The 24,219-nt window shown below is 38.4% G+C and overlaps 1 protein-coding gene and 1 long non-coding RNA gene across 8 annotated transcripts in view; one reads left to right on the top strand and one right to left on the bottom strand.

Moving 5' to 3' along the window:
- The window catches only part of CCDC93 (coiled-coil domain containing 93), a 63,305-nt gene extending 44,592 nt beyond the window's left edge, over positions 1–18,713 (top strand). For 4 of the 5 annotated variants that reach the window (XM_015868733.2, XM_015868737.2, XM_015868731.2 and 1 more), the window contains 15 exons: positions 327–419; positions 881–931; positions 1,854–1,940; positions 4,945–5,061; positions 6,778–6,840; positions 7,102–7,175; positions 7,483–7,564; positions 8,432–8,503; positions 9,674–9,745; positions 10,035–10,143; positions 12,277–12,359; positions 13,898–13,935; positions 15,172–15,256; positions 16,381–16,494; positions 17,558–18,713. In XM_015868733.2, coding sequence (XP_015724219.1) covers positions 327–419; positions 881–931; positions 1,854–1,940; positions 4,945–5,061; positions 6,778–6,840; positions 7,102–7,175; positions 7,483–7,564; positions 8,432–8,503; positions 9,674–9,745; positions 10,035–10,143; positions 12,277–12,359; positions 13,898–13,935; positions 15,172–15,256; positions 16,381–16,494; positions 17,558–17,611 — 1,194 coding nt within the window. In that variant the 3' untranslated portion in view covers positions 17,612–18,713. The remainder of the gene's footprint in view (positions 1–326; positions 420–880; positions 932–1,853; positions 1,941–4,944; positions 5,062–6,777; positions 6,841–7,101; positions 7,176–7,482; positions 7,565–8,431; positions 8,504–9,673; positions 9,746–10,034; positions 10,144–12,276; positions 12,360–13,897; positions 13,936–15,171; positions 15,257–16,380; positions 16,495–17,557) is intronic. The other variant, XM_015868732.2, reaches the window with a different exon arrangement.
- LOC116653698 lies at positions 18,637–23,721 on the bottom strand. Of its 3 annotated transcripts, XR_004308069.1 has the most exons (3): positions 23,349–23,721; positions 21,929–22,116; positions 18,637–21,839 (listed from the first exon to the last, which is right to left on the bottom strand). It is a non-coding gene; the product is annotated as an uncharacterized LOC116653698 (long non-coding RNA). The 3 variants fall into 3 exon arrangements; XR_004308068.1 differs by having other exon boundaries at positions 18,637–22,116; XR_004308070.1 differs by having other exon boundaries at positions 18,637–22,087.
- Positions 23,722–24,219: the final 498 nt, after the last annotated feature.

Here is a 24,219-nt window from a genome sequence, read left to right as displayed (position 1 = left end):
TCATATTTTGGGTTACACAATTGACTTATGGGGTTTGTAATTCTCAGAAGGGAATGGAATAATGGGTCTGTGCCAGGGATGTGTCTAGTCAGCTACGGACACTGTCTTGAAGAGCTGGAATACTTATGAAATGTGAAAAGACTGTCATGAAAAATGAAACGATGTGTGAGGCTGTTCCAGTAGCTGAAATGTTTCCATAACTGGAACATAGTAGATCTGGGGTTTTTTGTTTCTGTTGTTATTTTCTTTTTCCTCCTTGCTGTCTGTATTAATACTTATAGGTTACTGCAACTAGATATAATACTTTCTTAATTTCTCTTTAAAAGACTGAAGATAAGAAAATTGTGCTACCCTCAGGGCTTGCAGCAGCAGGAAAAGCTGAGCCTTGTGATGAAGATGACCTTCGGGCAGCTGAAGAGGTGTGTCACCTATTTGAGTAGGCATGGATGAAACTAACTTATGGGGAGGGAAGCAGTTATCACTGCTCTCCTTTATCATTGTCATTCTCTTAAGGAAGGAAGATTTCTGTGCTTGCTTTCCAGAAGAGAATATGGAACTTGAAATCAATGCTCCAAAATTAAATGCTTATTGGTTTTCAGTAACAAAAAGTTAGACTTCTGTTATGGACTCTGAGTATTTTTAAGCGGCCAGGTTTTGGGTTGATATGGGGAGAGACAGGCTAATACAATATGTATTTTTATATAGAGTTTTCCTGTATTTGGTGGTTTCAGCCACCTCTGAATTAACTTTTGCAGATTTGCTGTCCCATTACATGCATTAAGATGCACACTACATTATAATAGTTGTACATGTATACCATTGTCATTAGTCAGAAATAAGGTAATAGAAGATTTGTGTAATACCTCTTATTTTATCCTAGCTTCGCATTAAAACTCTGATGACTGGAATGGCTGCAATGGCAACAGAAGAGGTAAACGTGTCTAAAATTGATACAGCTTTGTTTAAATTGTGGTTGGTTATGTTTTAGCAGTCACAGTTTGTGTTCATCATCTGTGTTTCTTACTTTGTTAGGCTCCATAGTACATTAAGATACAGGGTAAGGATATTCGTGCAAATTTTAGTACAGTTTTCTCCAGTCTTGAATTGTTTTCATTCTTGGAAAGTACAACATTCTCATTTTGCCATTTATTTTCTAGTTGTCATTCTCTCCTTAAGGTAATTATTCATAAAATCAAGCTACCTGTGAGTCTAAAGTCTTGGAATGATTATGCATTTAAATGTTCACAAATAGAGTGCATGAGAAGATGGTTGTATTAGAAAGACACTAATTCTTAAGAGGCTGATAACTTAATCCTGGTAAAATAATGTAAACAAGTGCCTCTTTCAAATGTTATTTACAAGGAGAATTTAAGGGGCAAGGCATCACAGTGCAGCTACCTGAGATATGCAGTATGATCTTACCTTATTCATCTGATGGAGATGGCCAGCTGAATAATCATTTTAAGGGAGAGAGTGAAGGAAAATTCTGTGTGCTTCATGGTGTTTTCCAGAGTGCTGATAAATTATAGAAACAATACCATTATTATAAGACTTTTGGAAGAAAAACAACTGCTTTTGTGATTTCAGTTAAAATTCATAGTCAGCTGCAGTGTATCTGTATGTAATGGAACTTCTAGATGGCAGTAATCTTGAAATTTCTTTGGGTGAGAGGAATGGGAAGAAATTCATGTTTTAGGAGTTGTTTCACTGTATTGTGGTATCTCAGAAGATAAGGCAGTATTTAGTTTGCTCTCAGTGTTGACTGAAATGTTTAGAGCATGGAGAAATTGCACTGCATAATGCACAGGCAGTTCCAAAACACTCAATGTTTTGTCACTTTGATACAATTGCAGGGCAAGTTGACAGCAAGCACAGTAGGACAGATAGTTGGACTCCAGTCCGATGAGATCAAGCAAATAGTGTCAGAATATGCTGAAAAGGTAAGTGTGTTTCCTGATTATGATTTAACGAGTCATGATTGACAGCTTGTTAATTAAAGCTTCCAAATCAGTTGCTGTGATTGCCTTAAAGCAATAATATTTCATATATGCTGCGGATGATGGTGCTGTCAGGATTCAGGGAGGTATTTCAATTAGGCTCAAACATGTGTAAGTTTTTGGCAGAGCAGGCCTTTTTAATTACATTCATGGGCATCTTGGGTGTTAAGCAGCTTCTTAAACTTCTTTAGGGATAAAGGGCCTGTGCCCTTTAGTCAGAGGTGTAAACTCAATACTTTTAGAAACGTTAAGTGTCAAGTACAGAAATACACACACAGGAATCTTGCACTCGTTTCCAATTATCACTTATTCTGAGTCTGTCATTTTCAATCAAGCATTATAAAAAAAACCAAATTGTTGTTGCTTTAAAAGTCAGGGATGCGTATTAGCTCCGTTCATTGTGTTCAGCTGTGATTGTTTTCTTTACAGTAATGTGAGAAGAAAATCTAGCTCTTCAAGCAATTAATACATATAATACATCACTGCCAGTTGTGAGTTATAGGTTGCTCTTATTTGTCCAGTAGTCTTCTCATATTTCTTCTTTTTTGTTGACACTTATGAGGTATGAAGCTTTCCCATTTGAGAGATAAACCCTATAACTCAACAGAGTCTATAGCAAATTCTTGGCCTTTCTTTATTATAAAAGATTGGAAGAACAGAAGTCCAAGGGTCATATTTCAATGTTACATTTCTTCTGCTCTAAGAGAAGGCAGCAAGACCTTGACTAGTGCAGTAGAACAATGATTAATACTCTGGGAAGTAAGAACTGATTCAAGTCAAGCCAAAAACATATCGCTTTTCAAATCTACTGGATTTGAAAGGGGAAAAAAAAAAAAAAAAAAAAAGGATGTGTGCATGCATACACCATGAAAAGAGAACTAAGGATGTTACCAAACAGCTTATTAAAGCAACAGCACTCATGTACTGTTCTAATAATTTTAACCCCTTGTCACTATTCATAGTCTGAAGGACGGAAGAAGTGCTTATTTGTCTGTCTGAATCTTAACAGAATCCACAGGTGCATTTCCCATGAAGAAAGCTGGCAAGCAGAATTCCAGATGTGATTTTGCCATTTGCTAAGGCTGTTCTTAAAAGATTGTATTTTTGCTGAGGATGAATGGATGCAACTTTCTGCTCACTCTGTTAAATTACTTCTTAAATTCAAAGGAAAAAATAGCTTTTTATTACCCCACCCATTGCGGCTTTTTAAAGGACAGTTATTCAAAGTAGCTTTGAATTTTACTGTATGGGAGGGATAATCCCTCAGATGATTTACAGATAATCCCATTCATAGTGGAAGTTTTGAGATCTTCAGTGCAAGTTCATAGAGAGGAATACAAAACACACTGATCTACATTCTTTGTTGATTTGATAGTAATCTCAGTAGCTTTCCTGTCTTACTTTCTGGTCATGTTTATAAAACTTTGGAAAAATAGTTTATTCAGACTGAATCCTTCTAGAGGAACATAGAAAGTGCAGTGAGAGAAGTGTTTTCATTGCAACAATTTTTACATTACAAATAAAGCCACAAGGGAAGTTATTTCTAGTAGAGAAAACCTAAATATTTTATTAATGCTATAGATTTCTGCTTCTCTTTTCCCTTTTATCCGGGGCATAATCTTTAAAATGAATATATGCATGGTAGAAACAAGGAGAAATGGAGTATGGCTGCACTTCATACACTTCCTCTGAAGATTTTAATGAATTTAACTTGAACTATTTGTTGCCAAGGCTGTCCTATATGGATTCGTATTAATGTTTTTGCAAGACCAGCCTCAGGTGGTTTAGCTAACATAACAATTCTTTCTCTCACATTTCCAGTTTTCTTGGTTTGCATGTAATGTATGTACTGCCCATGCTGGTACCTGACCACTCTTTCAGTGAAGAAATTTTTCTAATATCCAACGTGAACCTCTTCTGGGATAACTTGTGGCCATTCCCTCTTGTTCTACTGCTAGTTAGGCAGGAGAAGAGGCTGATCTCCACCTCGCCACAACCTCCTTTCAGGGAGTTGTAGAGAATGATGAGATTGTTCATTCTAGAGAAGAGGAGGCTCAGGGGCAATCTCAGTTCCCTAAGCTACTCCTTATAAGACGTGTGCTCCAGACCCCTCACAGCTTCATTGCCCTTCCCTGGATGCCCCCCAGGGCCTCAGTGTCTTTCTTGTGGCAAGGTGCCCAAAACTGAGCACAGTGTGCAAGTTGTGGCCTCACAAGAGCTGAGTGCAAGGAGTTGATCATGTCCCTGGTAGTACAAGATATAAGTAAATCTTGATATCTGTCTTTTTAATATAGCATTGCAGGTGTTGTTTAGAGGCATTCTTTTCCTAATTAGATTGAAAGAGAGTGCATGAATTGTTAGGGTAGATGAATTAGTTCACAAAAGTAAAATAAAAATAATTAAAAGCTTAGAGAGGTAAATGTAATTACCTCACTGAGTGTGTCATTGTCATTCAGCTTGCTGCATCTGTGCCAGTGTTTAAGTATCTAAAGACAAACATTGGATGCTTTTGAGAGTTCTGAATTTACATGTTGAGGTATGGATGATCTCCAACAGGTTGAGGAAATACCTCTTATACTGAAGTGGTGCTGTTGCTTAAGGGGTTTTTCAGCATGTTTGTTTTTGTTTGTGGTGCTGTTGTTTAAAAACCCTACTAGGTTTAACTGTGATGCTGATGCAGTATACTGCATCAAATCAATTATTGCAGTATTCTTAACCATTCCCTCAGCACCTCACTAGCTTACTTTACCCAATCTTTTGGGATGTAATTTAGTTATTTGACTGCTTTCTTACACTGGCATAAGTTAAATTGGTAAGTTGTTGTTTCTGTTGGACTGCGGACACAGTTCTTGGTGAGGAATATTCCAAGTGTGCCCCAGTTTGGCATCTCCTCAGCTACTGTAGAAGCAAAAAGTGTTCAACAGGCTTTTACTGTTCTTTATTTTAGCAATCTGAGCTTTCTGCTGAGGAGCGACCAGAAAGGCTTGGAGCTGCTCAACAACACAGAAGGAAGGTGGCATCTCTGAATAAGCAGATTTTGCAGAAAACCAAACTCCTGGAAGAGGTAAGAATTGTGTGGGGTACAAAGAAGGAGACACTGATAAATGTGGAGGAGAGCAAGAGAGACTGGTAAGTGAGCTTAGCAGTTGTGGGTGAGTCTTGCAGCTGTATGTGCTGTATGCTTACAATCTGGAAAGCAGGAAGGATCCCCAGTGTCTGAGATATTCAAAATAATTTCTTTTCTGGAGCAGATACTTTTGGCCTTCTGCAAAATTGTAGCACAGTGTAGGTGCTGAATTAGTAACACAGAATATTCCTGTAACTTGGTGTATGCTGAGTAGTTTACCTTTTCATTTCTGGTGCATGCCGTTTCCTTTATCCGTTTTCATGGTGTATGCATAAATGTATTTACTTCCTTTCAGCATACTGCTGCAAAGGATGCAGTTTGCACTGGAGAGAAAATGAGCTTGTAAAGCACAGACAAAATAGTGGAGTCCTTATTTACAAACCTACTGTTAGTTGCCAGATGAACTTTGTATCCACAGGAATACTTAAATATTTTCTTAGCCCTGTAAGGCTCTTTGCCCTTTTAATAGTTGAGGGCCATTTAATTCTGTGCTGGTTATTTTCAGTGTGTATCAGTCTGTGTTATGTTTTTGTACAGAAGGAAGTACTGGCAGCTGTAAGCCAAATATAATTCTTTCATCACTTTACTGAAGTAAGAATTTCCTAGCAGATCTTATTTTGCCATTTGCCAAAGGCAGCTTTTGTTGAGTAAGACAGAAGAAGCTGAAATCAGTGATAGTCAGGACTTCCTCTTAAAATGTGATTGGGAAATTGTCGCGTCAGTACTGCAGGAAGTTCTGGCAAGAGTTCTCCTATCAAGTGGCTCTTCAATTTTTGTGTTAGTTTTCATGAAATGTGGACTTCGGGCTGCTCGAATTTGGCCTATTGGTATGAAGTGTGAAAATTCTAATAAAAATAAATAAATAAATATTGTTAAACGTTTCCCTGTGGATGGGAATGAGTGAGGTGTTGGTTCACGGCTCTGGGTTGACTGGAAAACTAAAGCATCAGGAAAAGAAGTGAATCAGAAAGCCAAATGTATTTCTGTATTTGCAGTGCTTCTGCTTATCTTTTCTAACTCTTGTCCTATTTCTGTTGTTTCTGCTTGCGATGTTACGTTTAACTATAAGTACTTTCGAGAAAGCTATTGATGTCAAATAGCTTAGTGGCTAATTTTATAAGTTGAAATATCTTTGGCATTTTGGTAACTGACTACTTAATGGATTTTCCATAGTTTCCCAAAGTAAAATCACATAACTGCTTGCTTTATTGGTATGGACATTTCTGTGGTACAGTCTCATGATGTTTTTATGTAGGTCTTGAATCACCCTAGCTTATTTGGGGAAGTAAAAAATAGGACTCTCTTTTTTGTCTGGAATGGAACTTGGCTATTATAGCCAGGCTAAATGACTTCAGCACTTCAGCAGAGATTCAGTCCAATAAGTTACCTTTCTGCTAGAATCCCTTTTGTAAAAGCTGTTGTTTTTTCTAGGATCTAATACATCAGGAAGAACAGATGGAAAGTATGTGCTGTTAGTAAATGTTCAGAGTACTTAGAATAAAATAGGCTCACACAAGAAAATATCTTGATTGTGATGATATGCCTATTCTTTAACAGATATCCATTTTCAACATCTCAAACATTGCTATTCTCTATTATAGGTGTTATTAGCATAAAGTTAGAATCATGCTCTGTTCTTTCTCTTTACAATAGCTGCAAGCTAAATGTGTTGATCTACAGGCAAAATGTACCGAAGCAAAAAAGGCATTAACTGAGGTAACCATTCTTTTTGTATTTCTGTGCACTTACTGTAGCAGAATTGTTTCTGAGAATTCTTTTAAGAAGTTTTATGTGGAGGACTGTATTAAATGGAGAAGCTGATTCGTAACTCTTACATTAAGAAAGTTTTGGGTTTGTGAATTTCTACTTTTCTGCTCCCAAAGAAACAGATTGATTTTATTTATTTATTGGATTGCCTAGAAATGGAGATCTGTTTGTGATACCATTATAAGGATTGCTATTAATTACATTTTCTAGGTCAAGAGTTGCAGTGAAAAGCTGGATAAAGAATTAGCAGCCTTAGAAACAATAGAATCCCAAGCAGATTCTAGGTAAGTTTGTTCTGCTTTTGAAGTTATAGAAAATGATGGTTTGAAAATAAGTTGTTTGTTCTGTCTTGCTTTTTCAATCTAAGCAAAGAATTATCGTTTAAAAGAATAAATTCTCTAGCTTTCTTCAGGAGGAGATTACTGAATAATTAATTCTGAGTGGGATGTCACTATGTCTGGATTTTTAATTTACAGAGATTTTATTGGAAAGTTGTATAGAACTAAGCTTGTTCCAATGTCTTTTAGTTCTCTGCCTGCTTAGCTTAGAAATGAAAAGACTAATGTGATTTTGCTGGGTCTTCAAATTTAGTGTGTTACAGAATCTGCGAACACTGGTAGCCATGAATGAAAACCTTAAAAGCCAAGAGCAAGAATTCAAAGCACACTGTAGGGTAAGTTATTATTTGTTAGACAACAATTAATTTACAACTTGGTAAACAAGCATTTTACTTTTTCCTGCTTTGTCCTTTCTTGTGGTTTCCCCATGCCATTATCTTAGATGAGCCAGCAATGACATGAGGAGCCCAGTGCCAAAGTGGAAATCTTGCTGAAAGCCCCAGCTTTGGAGCAAAGCGCTAGATTCAAAGACTGAGATGAATCTGTTACAGTTTTCAAAGTAGCGTTTCAGCTTGGCTGTTTAACTGTAGCGTATTACTGCTGTGTTTATGGGCTGCCTAGGAATATGATCAGAGAGATTCACTTTCATTCTCATCTATTTAAACAGTAGGGGATGTAATTTAATGGAATGAAGGAAGTGGACAGGTGTAATGTACTCTGGCAAATACTGAGCACAGAAACCTTGTTTTCCTATACAGATATTATGGAAAACTGTGAAGAATTGTGATGGAAATGACCTTACGGCTAACTTTTGGTTCATTCATTGTTAGGAATTCCATGCATTGCAGTTCTGTGTCATACTGTTGCTGTTGGTAGTATTTAATTGTTTTCTTAGCTTCTTATTTGCTATGTAACTCATCGAATGTTTTACCTAGCAGAGTATATTTGCAAGTATAGTTACAAGTAAGAAATAAATCTGTTCCCATGTTTGATAAATTAGATATTCAGTTTTGTGTAATGAGTTATAAAGCATGCTTAACTTTGGGGTCAGGAATTACTTTTGGGTCTTTACAAGTTTTAAAACAAAGTGTATGGTCAGCACCACAATTCTGTTACACTTGTATGATATCAAACTTACTCCCATCCTCTTTTAAGAGAATAGGTCTCAGTTAAAAGCAATATGAACTCCTTTTTTTAAACAGGAAGAAATGGAGCGCCTTCAACAAGATATTGAGAGTTTGAAAGCTGAGGCAGCAGAAAATGGGGAGGAAGAGGTAAAGAGCAAGTGTGTGAGGAGCGTGTCTTAAACTGCTGGTTGATGTCTTTCTGACTCGGGCACATTCTAGTTAGGATAAAAATACCTGTTGCAATTTCTGAAGAATTCTGTTCTACTCCTCTGGTAAAGCCACAGTTCAGGCTGGTAAACAATGAAGTACTATAGAATAAAAATCACCACGATGTTTTTCATTCTTCTTGCTAGAACACATGGGGCAAACTCACAGATATTTTTGTCCCTTCTGCTTTTTTCTTTGTAATATCAAAGAAGAATCTCTGGATGTTGCATTACTAGAGGTTCATATTTATGGCATACACAGGTCCTCCTCAGGAAATATGTTTGTTCTGGAGGTCTTTTTTTCCCCCTTAAAGTGGATATGTTTGAAGGATGGAAGCGCAACTTTTCAGTGGCTCAGAACACTGCATACAGTTAGCAGCTATCTGAAATTAGGTTTAACACTGGTGTGACCGAACTGTTGGCAATGAATTATGAATGAACAGAAAATGAAACGCTCAACTTCATTGTTTTAATGAGTAAATGTTTGATATACATATGTGCTAGAAATCAGGTAGATTATGGGTTCAGTGATGCTGCTGTCCTTCTGAACACAGCATGAAAAAATGAAAACATAACTTAAATATTTAAAGAAGAAAAAGGCATCCATGCTCATTGCAGGAAGTGTAGAATACATGCCAGAAGGTTTGCGTTCTGTCCTGGACTGTGTTTATCCTTACCCTTCTGGAGGTTGGTGGCCCTGGCTGTGGCTGGTGGAGGGGGGCAGAGAGGTGGGACATGACATGACCCTTCCAACCCAAACCATTCTGTGATTCTCTGAACCCTGCTGATGAATCAAAGTGTATACTAAACATTTGCAGAGTGGTTCCAGAGAATCTTTGGATACATGGCTTCGTTTTGAGTGTCTGTTGTAAGCAGTAGAAAAACAACTGACAAATCTTAAGAACTAAAATGTAAAAGTCTTAGCTTGTTTGCAGTGAAAGATGTAGATTATGGATCATTGTTTAAAAATATAGCAAGCGATGATGGTGTTCCAGTGGGAACCACTGGGTGGAAGACACAAATATAGACAAAAATCAGTCTGCACATTATTGTAATTGCAGCTCTCATTTGTCACTGTAACTCACAATTGTTTTGGCTTCTCAAATTCTAGGAGCCAAATAAGCTCATAGACCAACAGTACAAAGCTGAGAAGGAAAAGCTTCAAAAGATCCGGCTATTGCTGGTAAGTCTATAAACTTACTTGGATAAAACAATTAAAGTTTTTCTTACCCTGTCACTTTCAATAATAATTTCAATTTTTGTTGTAATTGAAAAATATAAATAATAATCACAAATAATTTACAAAATACTATTGTGCCTCAGCCAACGCTTTAAAAAAAAATAAGACAACCACCAAAAAAACAACAAACATTAATTATTTAGTAACAAAGTACTGCTGTGGGGGGCTTCATCCATTTTAAGAAGAGAACAAGAAGAGGCTTTGTTTTCTCCCCTCCTAACTTTCTATTCAGGCACGAAGAAACAGAGAAATAGCGATTTTACAGCGCAAGATTGATGAAGTACCCAGCCGAGCTGAGCTAACACAGTATCAGAAGAGATTTATTGAACTTTACAGTCAGGGTATGTATATCAAGCAGGAACATTCTACTGAAGGCTAAAGCCCCAGAAGGAGGGCAATTGCATTTTAAACTTATGGTGTGTAACAACAGCAATTGCTGATTCTGTGGACTTTAGGAGTCGTTTGATATTCATATTATATACCCTGTTTTCAAGGTTTTATAAGCTGGCTATAAGAATTCTCTTGTGGGCAAAACTTGATGCGCAAGATTTTTGGAGTAAATTCTGGTCGTAATAGGTTCAGTCACGTAGGTCAATAACCAGTGTGTTTAGAATTAATACACCATATACAAATAAGTAGATTTATGTTGCTTTGAAGTTCCTGGAACTTCATTTTCTGTAGCACAAAATAAACACAGTATATAAGAATAATGCTGTGCTCAGTCACCTGGCCAGGAGCTTGCACAATCCAGGCAAACATTTTAGAAAATAGAGCTGAAAACTTGTAGCAAATTTTCCTGTGAATTGTGGGGATTTTTTTTTTTTTTTTTTTTCTTAGGAGGTTTTTCATTTGGCCAGATTCAGGAGATCTTTAGAGTTGCCAAAAACAGGTTTTTGGACTTCTAGGTCCAAGGTATTTTGGACAGGGCAGCTTTCACAGGTGCCTTCCAACCTCAGTGGTTCTGTATTGGAGTGCTTCTAAGTTTCAGCTGCTCCAAGATAAAGGAGAGCTGCAAGAAAGGAGAGGTTTAGGAATCACTTCAATTTGTTAGAAAGTCCAGCAAAAACAGAACTAATCAAGATCTGCTGAAGGTCCTTCTGTTCATACAGTTCTTTAGACAACAGCCTGATTTCAAAGCAGCAGCGGTTGGAAAGTCTCTTCGTGGAGTGTGCTGAACAGCCCTTACTGATAGTCCAGCCTATCCCAGCCTTTCCTGAATTCCTTGATGCTTTCAGGCTGTGAGTGCTCAGTATGCTTTCTAGGATACAGGGTCAGTTGCAGCAGTGGAAAAGCTCTCTGCTCACAGCTCATGCTGCAGAAGTAGTCAGTGCTGGATTTCATTCAACTCGGAGATGTGAACAGCTGCTTGGCTTCAGCTGGAAAACATCAAGCAGCAGGACTTCCTTTAAGAAGCTGGATATTTAGTGGTGTTATGACGTGGTGGGAGAGTTGTGCTGTCTGTTAATGGCTCCATTCAAAACCTTAGTCAAGTATAGTAATTTGAAAAGATCTTGTTTAAAGATAACAACTTGTTAGCTGTTACAGTTTAATGTGAAGATTTCAGTCTAATTTAGTCTTACCTGTGACTTTGGGAATAATTTGCATCATGAAGTCATTTGATCTTTTTAAACCCCTACTTTTTTTCTGGGTTCAGAATTCTGGAGACAGTGTTCGATATGTTAACTGAAATAATTTTTGCCAGTTGTCCTTCTCCGTTGAGCTTTTTCCCACCATCTTTGGTTCCTGTAGTCAGTGGGGAAAAGGTAAACACTTCAGAGACTTAAGTATCAATCTTTATCTTGTAGGCCCAAATGGAAGGTGTGTCTGAGCCTTACTTTCCCCACTGAGCTGTGACCAGCATCTGCTGTGCTCACCTACAACAGATAGGATTTTTTTTTTTGGAAGGAGGATAGTATGTAATGCTGTCAGCTTAAATATCTTGTAAAAAGGGAGATAAAACAGTAGAAGTTCTAAAGCCTTCTTGGGCATCTTGCACATTTGTAGCTTGGAAGATGCAGTTTAATGCACTCTGTTTTTTTGCACACAGTTTTGTCAGAAAATCTGTACCACTGCACTCTGTGACCTACCAGTGCAGAAGTTATCTAGGGTAACTAGATGACTAGTGTTAGCAACACAGCAGCCTGTGTTGTCTAAGGGTAATGCCCATGATGGAAGAATGAACGGAGAGTGGTAAGGGAGCACAGCAGATAGTGCCAGTGTACATCTGCATAAAGGACTGTCGGTAGCTGGGGCTGAACATCAAACTGTGTTGTTTTGGAGTTTAATTCTCATAAAATCTTGTTAGCTCCAAACCCTGCTGGAGATTCAAATGCAGAGGAAATGTTCTTCCAGAATATATAAAAGAGTGCGTTTCATTATTGATTGCAGTGTATTATACAAAGCCTGCAGAGTACTTGTATAGGTTCCATTTCACTCATGCTCTGTTATTGTTCTACCTTTTTCTTTCTTTGCAGTCTCAGCAACTCACAAAGAAACAAAGCAGTTCTTTACGCTTTATAATACACTGGATGATAAAAAAGTATATTTGGAAAAGGAGGTAAGAAAGCGTTACTGCTGTGTTCTGAATATTCCGTCTATGGAGAAGGAGAAAGTGAAAGCTAAGTAAAAGTCTGTTTAGCCATGTCAGAGCTAAGTTATCAGTCTTTGAAAGTGAAATTGAGACACTTGGCTCATACAGGTATTTCTGATGTTGAGCTGGAAATTATCTGTGTTGTAGGAGGTGTGTTTGTTAGTAAAGCATGTTTAAACTGCTCACTGTGAACAAAAGAGAAGTAACATTTGCTGAGCAAATCTCTCTCTGCGAGGCCAAGTGGCTGTCAAACTTAAGACAACAAAAGGATACATGTTTTTGAAGCTACTGAATGACTATTTCCATCCCTTAAGTGGTGGATTCTAATATGTGTGCTAGATGGTTTCCAGTTTAGAAAATCAGTAGTTTGTATGACTTCTTTAGAGGGCACGTGGACAACTGATGGAATAGGTCTGAAAGCAGAAATGTTCTTCAGCAATTAACTTATGCTGCATGTAACTTCCAAGTTCCAAGCTTCACTTGCACGGATATAATTTCAAAAGGCAAATAAACTGTTCAAGCATTTCATTTAGCTTGATGCCAGTCATGAGAGAGATGTTCAAATGGCTTCATGCACAGTCATAGTTTCGTTAAATATGTATTATTGTCTTATGAAGATTTCTTGTTTGGTTTGGTGGTTTTGGTGGCTTTTTTGTTAGTTTGTTTTTATTTTCTATGTTTACAAAACGCCCAACCCTGTTATAACATTTGCTCAACAAATAGAGGGTAATGCAATACAGTGGAATTATGGCTGTGAAGGTTACAGTTCTGATGTGAAAGTCTCTTCTCATGTAGTTGATGGTTTTAATCACACTTTGAAAGTTTAATTATTAAAATGCTTTTAAACTGAGTTTTTCAATATGTCTTTGCTTCACAGGTTTTATAGTCTGGCTTTATTGTTGTGCAGGGTAACTTGTGGGCAAATATCAATGGGTCACGCAGTGATCTCTTTCCTCTGAGTAACAGGAATCTTAAAGCAACATAGCATTGGAATCTGCTCAGAGTTTGTTTAATAGCAAGGTCAGGAACAGCTGCAGGTTCTGCGGTGCATGTGCCTATTGCTGTTGCATTTATATAGAAGACTGTAGATTCGAGGGAGGTCAGTTCAGCTTTCTGTAGCAGTTAAGGAAAATGGTTCTGCTTGCAGTGCTTAGGTTTGTTCAGTACATTTCCAGGTATTCATCATAAGGAGAAACTGCTTGGAAGGTTTAACTGTAGGAGACTTGGAAGAGGTATTGAAAGCCGTGAGGAATCTCATTTGTTGCTAATTAGTGAATTTTAGTGCTCTCAGCAATTTTTAGATAGTAAGAAAAAAATCAGGCAGTTTAATCAGCTGGGTGGGTTATACCAAGAGCAACAAAATAACTTCTGTTAGTGGTGTAACGGGTTTTTCTTTGTTTTATTTAAGTGCAGTGCCAGTATCTCATAGCAGGAGCTACTCATAATGATGTCAGAACATCAAATATTTACTTCCTTTTTTTTTTTTTTCTTCTCTTGATTCACAGGTGAATTTACTGAATTCTATCCATGACAACTTTCATCAGTAAGTAATGGTCATTTTTCTCTTGATAGTTGCAATGGGTAAAGTATCTGGTTGGAAAAATAGGAGGGGGTGTGAGTTATGGACTCTAAAAATTTGTTAGAATATTTTATTAACTTAAACTATTTAATGAAATAGTTTATTAATTCTGCTGAAGCCAATGTTTGGGGTATTTCAGACTTGGTATTGCTTAACTTTTATAGTGAACATATGTTTTTAATATGTGGCTGTTCAGTTGTGGTTATGTAAAGAAATTCAGTCTCAATTTTCCTGGAGTTAATTGAAGTATCTTTCTCCGTTTTGTGAAGCTGTAGTTCTATTAAATACAAAACATTAGATTCAGGCTTATTTCAGATGTTTTTTTTATAAACTAACTCAGTATTTAAAGGTTTTGATGAAGTGTGAAGTCAGATCATAGTTTGTTAGGAGGCTTAAGGTCAAAATTACATCTGCAATGCAGCCAATGTTTATTTCTCTCTGGTGCTTTTTTGACTTAAGGGGGAAAAAAATCCAGTAGGAATTTTGTCTCAGCTGCACAATTCAGTAGTTATAGGAGAGGAGATGATCTCTTAAGTTAATTTTGTATTGTCATATTCACAATTGTAATTACAACAGAAGCAAGCCCAAACAATTGGGTATTTCAAGTGTTTTCCTTTGTAGCAGAAACTGTAGATCGGTTCTGCTCAGTGATGAGATCCTTTTGATTCTGTCCAGTCAGTAGAACCCAATGCTGTAACTGATAGCTGGGATTTGGTTGGCTGCATTAATGGGGGGGGTGGTGGTATTTTCTTTGTTTCCCTTCATCTGTTCAAGGTAAGTTACAAGCCCAAAATTACTTCAGGGCTTTTCCTGTTAGGACACAAAACAATGTTCTAGAATCCTGACTGTTCTCCTAGTCCTCCACTCACCTTTATGTTCGAATCAGCTGCTTTTCTTACCAGTTTGTGCTCTTGATCAGTTAATAGCAATTTGTTTCTTGAAAACATATGAGAGATTTGAACTGTCAGAGAGAACTCTTTGTGATGAACTCTGTATTCTCCGTTCCCATCTCTTTGATAGTTTACATCAGCTGAAGATCTGCACTGTTACTTGAAATCAGAGATTAAAATGGTTACTTAGTATTCTATGTAAAAAAAAATAATGCAGACACTTGGACATGGGTGAATATACAGGATAATTGTAGATGAGATGCACTGTCCCTCATACATATCAGTTTGTTGCTTTTATTTTCCCCCCCAGGGCAATGGCATCTTCTGGTTCTCGTGAGCAGTTCTTACGTCAGATGGAGCAGATCGTAGAAGGCATCAAACAGAATCGAATGAAGGTCTGAGATGCTTCTCACTTGTTCTAATAAAACTTGAAAAATATTTCAGAAAAGCCTTGGATAATAACTATGCATGGCAAAATTCAGTGTGTGAGGTGCAAATTAAGCAAGGAAATAACAGTTATTAATTTTTCCCCATCCATAGGGAACTGCCACTGCTGAAATATAAATGAATAGAAGAGAGGTACTCTTAACTCTTCTCTGCTCGTGGGAATTTTATATTCCTTGTTACTGGCTGTGTAGTGATGTAGATGCTTGAAACAGCTGTATGTACCCAAAGTCTCACTGAAGTCCCTGAGAGGTCAATGGGAATTTTTTCCATTTGGAAAATGCACAAGTACAGCTGTGCCTATGTGAGACTCTCATTCTGGTGTTTAAAGTAGATTTAGAAAAATGTGTTGTGCCCACAGGTCAAGTGGAAGGGCTTTGAGGGCTTTGTGGGTGTGCAGAGCCCAGGAGTTACTGCAGAGAAGACAGAACTGCTTGTGGTTAACACTCAGTGGCTGTTCTGTGAATGTTCATCCTCAGTGAACTTCGTATTACGTGGTCTTGGGCTGGTGTACACACATGAGCCAGCAGTTACTTCAACTAATGGTGTCCATGGATGTGGTGCTTGTCAGTAGCCTCTATTCTTGAGAGGAAGGCAACCTTCTTATAATAAGAGCTGATCTTTCCATTTAGAGTTTGTCACAGCTTTGGCACAAAGACAAAAGAGAATTTTCGTGTATGGGTCTTGAGAAGTTAAAATTACAAAGAAAAGTTAAAGATGTGCCCTGCTCCAATTGGTGCAACTAGCATAAACACTGAGATCAAGACCTTGCTGTTTCATCCAAAGGCTGCAGTTTCCTGTTAATTTCACTATGTCATCATTGATGTAGACCAGTTTGGTGGGCAAAATTCTGGGTTTGCAGAGACAGGAACCTTAACTCAGTTCTGAATGCTTCTTACAGTGCCACTGATTCTGAGATGTCCTAAATGTTTGCTGTGTTTAAAGCACAAGGCAAGGATGTCATTTGTGAAGCATCCGTCTCATTGTTTTAGGAAATTATTTCTTACACTTCATGTGCTTTTGTGGGTGTTTCTTATACAGTAAGTGACCTTTAATCCTTCCTGTGTACCAACAGATGGAAAAGAAGAAGCAAGAAAATAAAATGCGGAGAGATCAGTTGAATGATGAATACTTAGAGCTTCTAGAGAAACAAAGGCTTTACTTTAAAACAGTGAAAGAATTTAAAGAGGTAAGAATGTTTCTTGCTAGTATAAGTTGGCAAGTGCTAGAACTGATCAGGAGTTGTTTAAGTTGTTTGTTAATTTGCTACTGAGCAAGCTGTGTATTTAGGTTTCAAGATGGAATCTCCTGGTGATCAATGAGCAGCAATTAGACGTTGGAGCAAAGAGGGTTGTGGAAATGTATGAGTAAGAGAGGCAGTCTAGTGTCTTTGTAGTCATAAGCACTTTAGTAACCAGCCTTGTATTTCACTTGCTGTGGAAGGACTGCTTAACCCTTCATTCATTTCACCTCTCTTGAGTTTATCATCATAATGTGTGGTTCTGTTAATTATTACCATGCTAATGAAAGTAGTGCTGCCAAGCAAATTTGTCATTTTGGCTTCAGATTATTTGGGAGGAAAAAAGTATATCTTTCTGGTTTATTCTGGGGTAGCCTCTCCTGTGGCTCTCCTGATGATGTGCTCTGGAAGGTGGGCTGTTCTACTTTTCTGACAGTGTTTTACATCCTCTTTGATGAGGTTACATGGTTGTGGGGTTTTTTGTTGAAGCAGTTGTTGGGTTTTTCTTGAAGCAGAAAAAAGCCGTGTGTCTTCCACTGCTCTGCGAGAGAACTTCTATTCAATCTCACTAGTTTTAAAAAGAACGTTATAAAATTGTGGTTGTGCTGCTGAAAACAGATGGTCAGTGCCTGTGTTCACCCATTTCTTGACCAAGAATGGTTTCTTGGACACTGACATTTTGCAGACTGTCTTCTGAATTTTCAGGTGTTCAAAAAGTAATCTTAATTTCAGGCTTTTGTTCAATTTAGAAATAAATAGCTGGATAGACTCAATCTACTTCTAGCAGTTTTAGGCTGGTGGTCAAGCAGCATTCCTTTTGGTGTGTGTATCATGAAATTTAATGAATTTTCCATTGGAATAACATTGCAGATGAATAAAAAGTTAATTCATCATTCATTCCAGGCTACTTTGTATTTTGGAGGTCTTTTGAAGATGAGACTTTGGTTTGCTGATGTGCAGATACATACAATAGGGTTAATAACTACCTTATCTGTTTGCTTTCTGTTAACAGGAATGTCGTAAGAATGAAATGCTGCTGTCCAAGCTGAAAGCTACTTCTTCCTGAAGATCTCCAGCTGGTGAAGTTGATCTATATGATTGTTCAGTCTATACATTAAATCTCTTTTGTGAAGTGACAATTACAGCTGCAATTGTACACATACGTGTGTATATATATATACACACATACACACACAGCTGTAAAGTCTGGAATTTTTTCCAGTATGTACTCTTTTACATTCCTTCATCAAATGGCTGTATTATTCATTATTGCCTCCACTACACAGTAAAGAGTTAATGCAGTACAGCAAAACAGAAATACTGTCTAATTTTATTTATTTTTGTTGTTTTGCTTTTTTTTCTTCACAGTAAGGACAATGAAGATGGTTTTTATTTGGGGTTTAACACTGAAGAACTACAAAGTTCTGCAATAAGTAGATACAGTCTGTGTCGTTTGTCCAGTACCATAAGATGAGCACTGCAAGGTGCAGTGGCTTGTTAATTTTGGCCAAACATAAACACAAGAAATGGTTCCCAAAACTTTCCAGCAGCTAATAACTTCACATCATTTTAATTTAAACTCTAGGTAAGATTCCAGAGGAATACAAATTAATTTCTAATGGTTAAGACAAAAGAAAATGGAAACTTATCTTGGATAATGCTCATGTAAAAATATAGATCTATATTTTTATAAAGTCTAGCAGTTGTATAATTTTGTTTGAAATTTCCTTTTTATATATAGAGTATGCACTTGTTAAATTAATAACTCCAGGACATACACCTTAATCAGTAGAGCCATCGTGTTATCCCTGGCTGGGATGAAAATCTAAGTCTGTGTCAGCTGTAACATAGGAAGGTAAATATTCAGACTTTCTGCTCAAATGACCTGACGCTCACCTTTGAAGACAACAGCCTATCTACCCTACTGAAGATTTAGAAACTTTGTGGAACACTTTCTGAAACATTTTTATCTCTGTATGTATGGTATTTTATAATTCAAACAGTTGCTTTTTGTACTTAACATCAGGATTTTGGACTGACTTACTGTACATCACATCTTTTATTCAGTAAAATGAAAACCACATTATTTTGCCCCAGTAACATTGATGACTGCTGATAGATTACTTTCTATGGCAGCAAATACAAAATAAAAAGATGTTTAGAATTCAGTGAACTTTTGCTATTGTGTTTTAAGGATGGCACTTCAAGGTTCCACACTTAAGGTTGATATAGAAGCCTTAATACGATTTTGAATTACAAGTGCATTAAAAGATGAGTTCTGTAAATGTAGTGTCTTGATATTCACTAGTAGAAATGCTTTTGTGTGTCACATAGCAATTGGTAATGTGTTATCTCTTGCCGCTTTTGTTAAGCTTGATGTTTAGGTATCTGGAACAAACTATCAAACATGCTATATGCAGAGCCCATCCACAGAAGGGTAAGATTTGTTTTGCATAGACATTGGTTCATGGTATGGAATTGTCAGCGGAGATGGTACAAGTTTATCACACTGCACCACCTCGTTCCACTCCTTTTGAGAACAGTGGAAGGTTGTATGTGACCTTACACAGACTCTGTAGCATTAAACGGAAAAGTGCATGCATTACATGCACTGTACAGTTGGTTAATTAAATTAAACAGTTGATGTACAGTTTAGTGACTCCTTAGAACCAGCTTTGCCTAAATTAGGCATGCAAGTAGGACTCTCATATAAAGCAATACACAAATCTTGTTTGGGTGGTGGATGACATATGCATAACATAGTCTTTTATCTGAAGTTTCTGAACATTGTCCTGTTTATTTGTACAGTGCGTGTACTGACAGGGTTGCAGTGTAGGCAGTCTCTGCCAGCAGCCACCAGATCTGGGTGGTGGGCTGATCTCCCTGATTTTCCAGGCAGGAACTGCATCCTATCCAACTCTTTGGGCAGGTTTGGTGCCCCCGGGTGTTCAGCGTGTTGCCATAGGCTGCTCATACCTGGTTTCTTGATGTCTGGTGTGCCAACTAGCTTAGAAGTTACTGGGGCCGGGGAAATCTATCATCCTGTATTTTCAGAGTAAAGTCCTTAATTTCTGCCTGCATCACTCTTCAAGCAGAAAGGGCTTGGGAATTCTCAGGTAAAACAGACCTTTAGAAAGAGACTGAGGCTTCTATTGTAGGAGCTGGAGCATAGAAAGCTATTAACATTGTATGTTTGTGTCTCTTATTTCAAAGTCTTTGGATTTCTACACAATCCATGGATTCCAAGAGCACAAAGCTCCCTAGGCCTTAATTCATAGAGCACTGCAGGGCTCTTGGAACCTTGCTCCAAGAGGGAGCAGTGCCTTTCTGCTGAGCCATCTCCACCAAGTCCTATGTGGAATAGAGTCAGCATCAAGAAATAAAACGAGGCCACTGTGTTTAGGCAGAAATAACTGGTTTATTCCAAACTGGCAACTTGTAGTTGGGGAAATAAATGACCATACATCTAAGCACTACTAAATGATTCTTCTTTAGAATACCTTCTCAAAAACTCATTTGTTATTATTTCTTATTCAGGACACTTTACTGTTCATCTTAATAGACACAGGGTTTCTATATTCTGTATGCTCTTCATTCTGTCTTGAAGCCAAGGATAGCAGCACAGAACTAATGTAAGATTTGAACTTTAATGCTTGAACTGCCAGAAGGAGGAATGCCTGCATGCTTCATTTTACTCTTTTCTTTCAGTTAAAATCAAGTTGCAGGTTTTGATAATGAGAGTAACCGATCATGGAAATAAAGGACAAAGGAAGGTAGAAAATTATCCACTGTTGCAACCTTTTAAATCAAGACTGAGGACTTTCTAGAGATACGCTCCCATTATGCCAAACGTTGGGCTTGGTACATAAATATAAACAAGATAAGTATATATATTTTTGGACTTACTTAGATCAGATGGAAGCAATACTTAACTCAAAGGAAGAAGTCAACTTCAAATGACATGTAATGGAATTTACGCAGTTTAGATGATGAGTATATTCATGATGTTAGGACCCCACATAGGGCAATGCAGTCTTTCACCTGCAGCTGATGAAGCAGCCATGTGTTGCTGATAGTACAGAAATGCACATTTTGTGCTTGTAACCACAGATACGTGCTTAGTTTTAGGGCAGTGTGAAATAATAATGTGTACAGTCCCTACTGGAGCCATCAGTTGTCTGTCTTGAACTTACCTGGAGTTCTGGAAAATAGGGAGACCTGCAGGGTGAGAAAGCACAACACAGGTGAAAAACTCCTGGCTCAGTTCTCCGCTTTTGCAAGCAGGTGCATATGTAACCTTTGTAGCTCAGAACAGCTTTTACACTTGGCTTTAAAATCTCACTTAACCCCAGGGACATAACTGACTTTTACTGCACTAACCCTTCTCCCTGAGCTGCTGCTTGCAGGAGGACACAGCCCCTCAGCCAAACTGGGGTGTGTTTTGGGGCTGCTTAATCACCCCTCTTTATTTCAGAGAAAATCAGCAGTGAACTGAATGCAGAATGTTTATTCTCTCTGTTCTCTCCTTTCCAAAAAAGTCCCCACAATAAAGCCAACATCCTTTGCACATCACAAATGTTTCACTGTTGCTCAATCCACAGTTCCCCTTGGTGCCCTTGCTGATGATGAGCAAGCTGCAGGATGGCACCTCTACTTGACTTGATGACTCAATGGTAGACTTGATATTCATGCTATTATATGGCTACAGTGCTTTGCTTGCAGACTTTAACCCACAACAGTTTTATGAAGGGAGATATTCACTGCTTCTTTCTTTGTCAATCTCTGGAGTAATATACATGTATTTCCAAGGGGGAAATGTAAACTGACCGTAGGTTTATATGCAGACTTCTTCAGTCTTTGTTGCTAAATCCCCTCAACAAGACCTTGTGATTGAAGTCTGCATGTATCACTGCACATTTCCCTCCAGAAGTCTCTGTAACGTGCAATAAAGGAATCATTTCCTTCTCTGTCCCCTTTTATCTCTACTTCAGGAAAGGGTTCTTGAAAGCATGGTTGTAATATTTCTTAAATGCTATATAAATGAAAGGATTAAAGGAAGAGTTGGAGTAGCCAAGCCAAATAAAGATGCTTTTCCAGATGTGTGGGATGCTGCAGGAACAGAGGGAGCTTATTAATTCTGTGATGAAGGAGATCCAGCACAGTACAAGAACTCCGACTGAGATGCCAACCATCAAAACAGCTTTTTCCTCTTCCTGTTCCTTCTATGTTTTTCCATCTGTCTGGAAAGTTATAGCTGCATGATGAGCTGTAAACACTATATGTAGTTCCTTCACCTCAGAACAAAAGAAAACATGGATTCTTAGCAAGACAACTTGTTTGAAGGAAGTATTTCTAAATGACAACATGATATCCGTGTACCTACCACAAAAGGCCCCGACTCCATTCATTACACATTAAAAGAAAGTGCCAGGCTGCCAGATTTACCAGACTTCTCGTTGTTGTGGAAAAGCTTCTGAGCGTCACTGTAGCAAGGAAAGCATTGGCAAGGGCTTGACCACATCACTCTTCAAGACAGATAGCCCTGTATTCACACTCAGACACAAGACACGGCTGCAGAATGCACAAGGAGCAGATTATGATGGAGGAAGACAAAAATCACATCTGTCCTGACAATTAAAATGGGACACCCCTCATGTGGCAACCTTTGTCTTTGGTAGGACTAGCTCTGCACATCTTTCATCACTCTGCAAAAAGGGATGAGTGTATGTTACGAGGACAACTTTGTGACAAGCAACCATTAAAGATTATATGTTAGCCCTGAGGAAGAGCTTCATCAGTGTGCTCTTGGGAAGAGCCATGCAATGGACTTCTTTGTCACTAGCACAAGGTAGTTTGGTACTACATTTAACCTTCAACCCTTGTTTAACTCCCTCAGAGAAGAAGAGTCATATCTTGCTCCCATACTGTCCTAACAAATTCCGTGGGCTGGAGAGGCTGCACAGGGCAAGGTGCAGGACAACACTTTCCTAATTGCCATCAAAGGAGTAGGAAGGACTCACACAAAACTGATAGCCTAATTACACACCTAGACTATAAACTACTTTGAAAGAGGAAAATCAACAACAACACATCAACAATACTGCTAATTCTGGACACCAAAATGTAATACTGACCCTGTAATTGCTACATTTAAGCAATCCTGACATTTACACTCTGCCAAGCCTTGTATTTGTGACTTGATTGATCAAAAGGGCATTATCCAGCAGCGCAGTGTCCTTCAAGCACTCTCATTTATTTCAATTGAGCTTCATACAGAGGGAATTGTTACCTACTGCCAACTAAGTATGACAGAGTGCAGATGTCGGTAACAGCTTTTTTTTTCCACGAGGTTCATTTATGTCAGTATAATTCACTTCTTAAGGAGTTTCATAACAAGTAAACAAATAATTACAAGGCATCAGACTGATTTAGGCTCCCAACGCTGCAATTTTTTGTTGTTGCTTGTTTCAAGGGAAAGTAAAATAATAAAAAAAAACCCTCTCATTTTCAAAGAGGAAAGAGGACTGCATTATACCATATCAGTATAGATATGCTATATTTAAACTAAGAGCTATTGCATGTCCATCTCCCTTTGGTTTTGGTTTTTTTTGTTTGTTTGTTTGTTTTTTAAGAAGACTGTCATAATTGTTTTTCTTTAAGCAAAAGCATAACCAAGAAAAAACTCAAAATAGTTGGTTGGTGTGAGTATAGAAAGGCATTCTGTATATGCCAGCTCTCAGACAGCCTAATTCCTCCCAGAGGAGGAGAGGCAAAGCCCAGCACCTCATTAGGTTTACACTTACCTGGCAATGTTATCTTTCTGTATGTGTTTTGCCAAAGGAACAGCGATGTTGCACCTGAAGATTCTTCTCCAGCATTCCTTGGGGAGCTGCTACTGTTCTGGCTGGCAATGTATCCTGCTCCTATAGGGGATAAAGTCAGTGAGTCTCAGTCTCTTAGCAATGAAACTGAGAAGTGCAACCTTTACATCAGCTTCCTTTATCCACAGGGTTCATATATGAATGTGTGTGCAGGCCAGTAGCAGTATATACCAACTGCAGGTTCAATAAGCGCTGCTATAGAAGAACTAGCTGTCAGTGGCTCCTCCCCTCAGCCGTACCGGGGCTGCAGGCACGAGGAGGCGGCGCCGCCATTCCCGCCCCGCCCCAGGGCTGCCCTGCAACATGGCGGCTTGTGGGGAGGCGGTTCGTCCTCGCCTCACGGCTCTGAGGGACGCCTCTCTCCTGAAGTCCTTTATAACCCCGAACGTGCGCTTCTGTCCTGTTTCCCCACAGTTTCAATGCTAATTTCAGTGGAAGTTACTCACAAAACAGGCTCCTTTCCCTGCATTTCCTGGCAAATACGAGGCTCTCATACTTGCATCATCCCTCTGCTCCCCAGGTGAGCAAGAAACGAGCAGCCCCTCAAACAGGCTTATTGCTCCTCTAAGACCGTGCTCTGGCAACGCACTGCGGTATCTCAGGAGCAGGGTATGCTATGAGAAAGTAAAGAGGGGATTCTTTTTTAAATGCATAGACTGACAGGTCAGAGTTGCACCATGGTTTTTTTACCCCATTACTCTGAAGTTTTAAATTGTGCCTTGTAACAAAGTAAAATAGCCTCCAAATTGGCACTGCGAGGAACCCTGGGCTCTGTCCTTATTGAATTGAAAGC

Source organism: Coturnix japonica, chromosome 7, assembly GCF_001577835.2.
Source record: "Coturnix japonica isolate 7356 chromosome 7, Coturnix japonica 2.1, whole genome shotgun sequence".
Lineage (NCBI taxonomy): Eukaryota > Metazoa > Chordata > Aves > Galliformes > Phasianidae > Coturnix > Coturnix japonica.
The sequence above is the reverse complement of the archived record's forward strand: the minus strand, read 5'-3'. Positions and strand labels throughout refer to the sequence as shown.